The sequence below is a fragment of the Geospiza fortis genome, unplaced genomic scaffold (genome assembly GCF_000277835.1).
Source record: "Geospiza fortis unplaced genomic scaffold, GeoFor_1.0 scaffold685, whole genome shotgun sequence".
NCBI classification, from domain to species: domain Eukaryota; kingdom Metazoa; phylum Chordata; class Aves; order Passeriformes; family Thraupidae; genus Geospiza; species Geospiza fortis.
This window is the reverse complement of record NW_005054662.1, coordinates 87,707-89,161: the sequence shown is the minus strand read 5'-3', so window position 1 is coordinate 89,161 and position 1,455 is coordinate 87,707. Positions and strand designations below refer to the sequence as shown.

The 1,455-nt window shown below is 64.9% G+C and overlaps 1 protein-coding gene and 1 long non-coding RNA gene across 2 annotated transcripts in view; one reads left to right on the top strand and one right to left on the bottom strand.

Moving 5' to 3' along the window:
• Positions 1–204, top strand: part of CRLF1 (cytokine receptor like factor 1) — a 4,585-nt gene extending 4,381 nt beyond the window's left edge. Inside the window, 1 exon segment of the mRNA XM_031064984.1 lies at positions 107–204. Coding sequence (XP_030920844.1) covers positions 107–204 — 98 coding nt within the window.
• A 267-nt stretch (positions 205–471) lies between these two features.
• LOC106632068 lies at positions 472–1,455 on the bottom strand. Its single transcript, XR_001335687.1, has 2 exons — positions 1,382–1,455; positions 472–1,006 (listed from the first exon to the last, which is right to left on the bottom strand). It is a non-coding gene; the product is annotated as an uncharacterized LOC106632068 (long non-coding RNA).

The window sequence follows — 1,455 nt, the reverse complement described above, 5'->3', positions numbered from 1 at the left end:
GGCCGGGACCAGCCCCTGGGATGAACGGGCCGGCGGGGGCTTCCCGGGTGACCCCACCCTCGCCGCAGTTCCCCCCGGGAAGCGATTTTGGCCTTTTTCTCGCCAGGGTCCCACGTGCGAGTGCACGGAGGGGTCCGTCCCCAGGGAGCCACGCGGGCTGATTGGAGGCTGCTGGGGTTTGCCCAGTGCCTGCTCCAGTTTTGATTCAAACCAGCCTTATTTTGGTTCCATTTCAGTCAATTAGGAACAGATTTAAGCTTAATGCCAATAAACCTCTGAAACCCCACCGGGGTCTGCGTCAGCGGAGCGGCAGCGCTGCGCGGGGACGGGGATGCAGCGGGCAGCCAAGTGGGGCCCGTGGCCTTTGTCACCCCATCCCGGGGCTCCCAGGGGACCGAGCCAAGGTGGAGGGGGTGGCACTGGGGCAGCAGGGGCCACACGAACCCTTGAGATCACACCACTCAGGCCAGCTCCGTGGGGACAGGTTTATTTGGGGTGACCATAGAAAAAGCGCGTGTGGAGCACCGGAGCTGCGGTGGGGCTGAGGGCACAGCCGGTCTCCAAGATGTGGTTTGGGCGGGGCTGCTGCCCGTGGGGCTCCAGCTGGCAGCAGGGACAGTGCCCAGCTCCATGGAGGCCTGGCACGGCAGCCCCTTGGCACTGCAGGCTGTGCTTTGCCTTTGGCACAGCCAGGGAGGGGAACCAGCCCCACGCCGGACCCCTCTGCTGAGGGGCACTCAGGATTTAGGGGGATTTAGGGGGACCCCCTCTTGTCCCAGAGGGAGCTTCTCCACCCCTTCCAGCCTGTGCTGCAGAGAAGGGGCCCAGAGGACAATGCCCACCTTGCCAAGGTGCGCCGGGAGCGGGTGGGGGATGAGCGGGGCCCCCGTTCCACCAGGCCGCCCCCTCCAGCCGTTCCCACGGGGACACCCATCACTCAACTTCTTCCGAATCGTACTTAAGGTCCTGGAGAATTTCGCTGATTGCCTCAATGGTTTTAATTAGCCTACGAGAGCGGATGGAAACTATAAATAAAGCCCATATGGAGCGTATTATGTGGGCCGCCTCGCCTTCCCCGCGCTGTTTATGAAACACTCAGCCTGGGGAGGCCGAGGGGACGCGGCCACGCAGCGCCGCCAGACCCCGAAGGCACCATCTGGGCCCCCCTGGGCCGCAGGGAGGGCAGGGGAAGGCAGGCAAGGGGCTCCTGGCCTGGGCTCCATGATCCCTTCCAGCTCAGGGCACTCCAGGACCCCGCGGGCTGGGGAGGGGCTGCCATCCCAAAACAGGGGCAGAAGGGGATGGCAGTGGGGGTTCTGGGCTGGGGGGGTGATGCTGCCTTCCCAAAATGAGGGGGGACAGCAGTGGGCCCACCACCTACTTGTGCTTGAGCTCCTGCACCTCCTGCTGATGGGCGTCCACCTCGGGCTGGTCCTGTGCCTGCTGCCTGGCCAG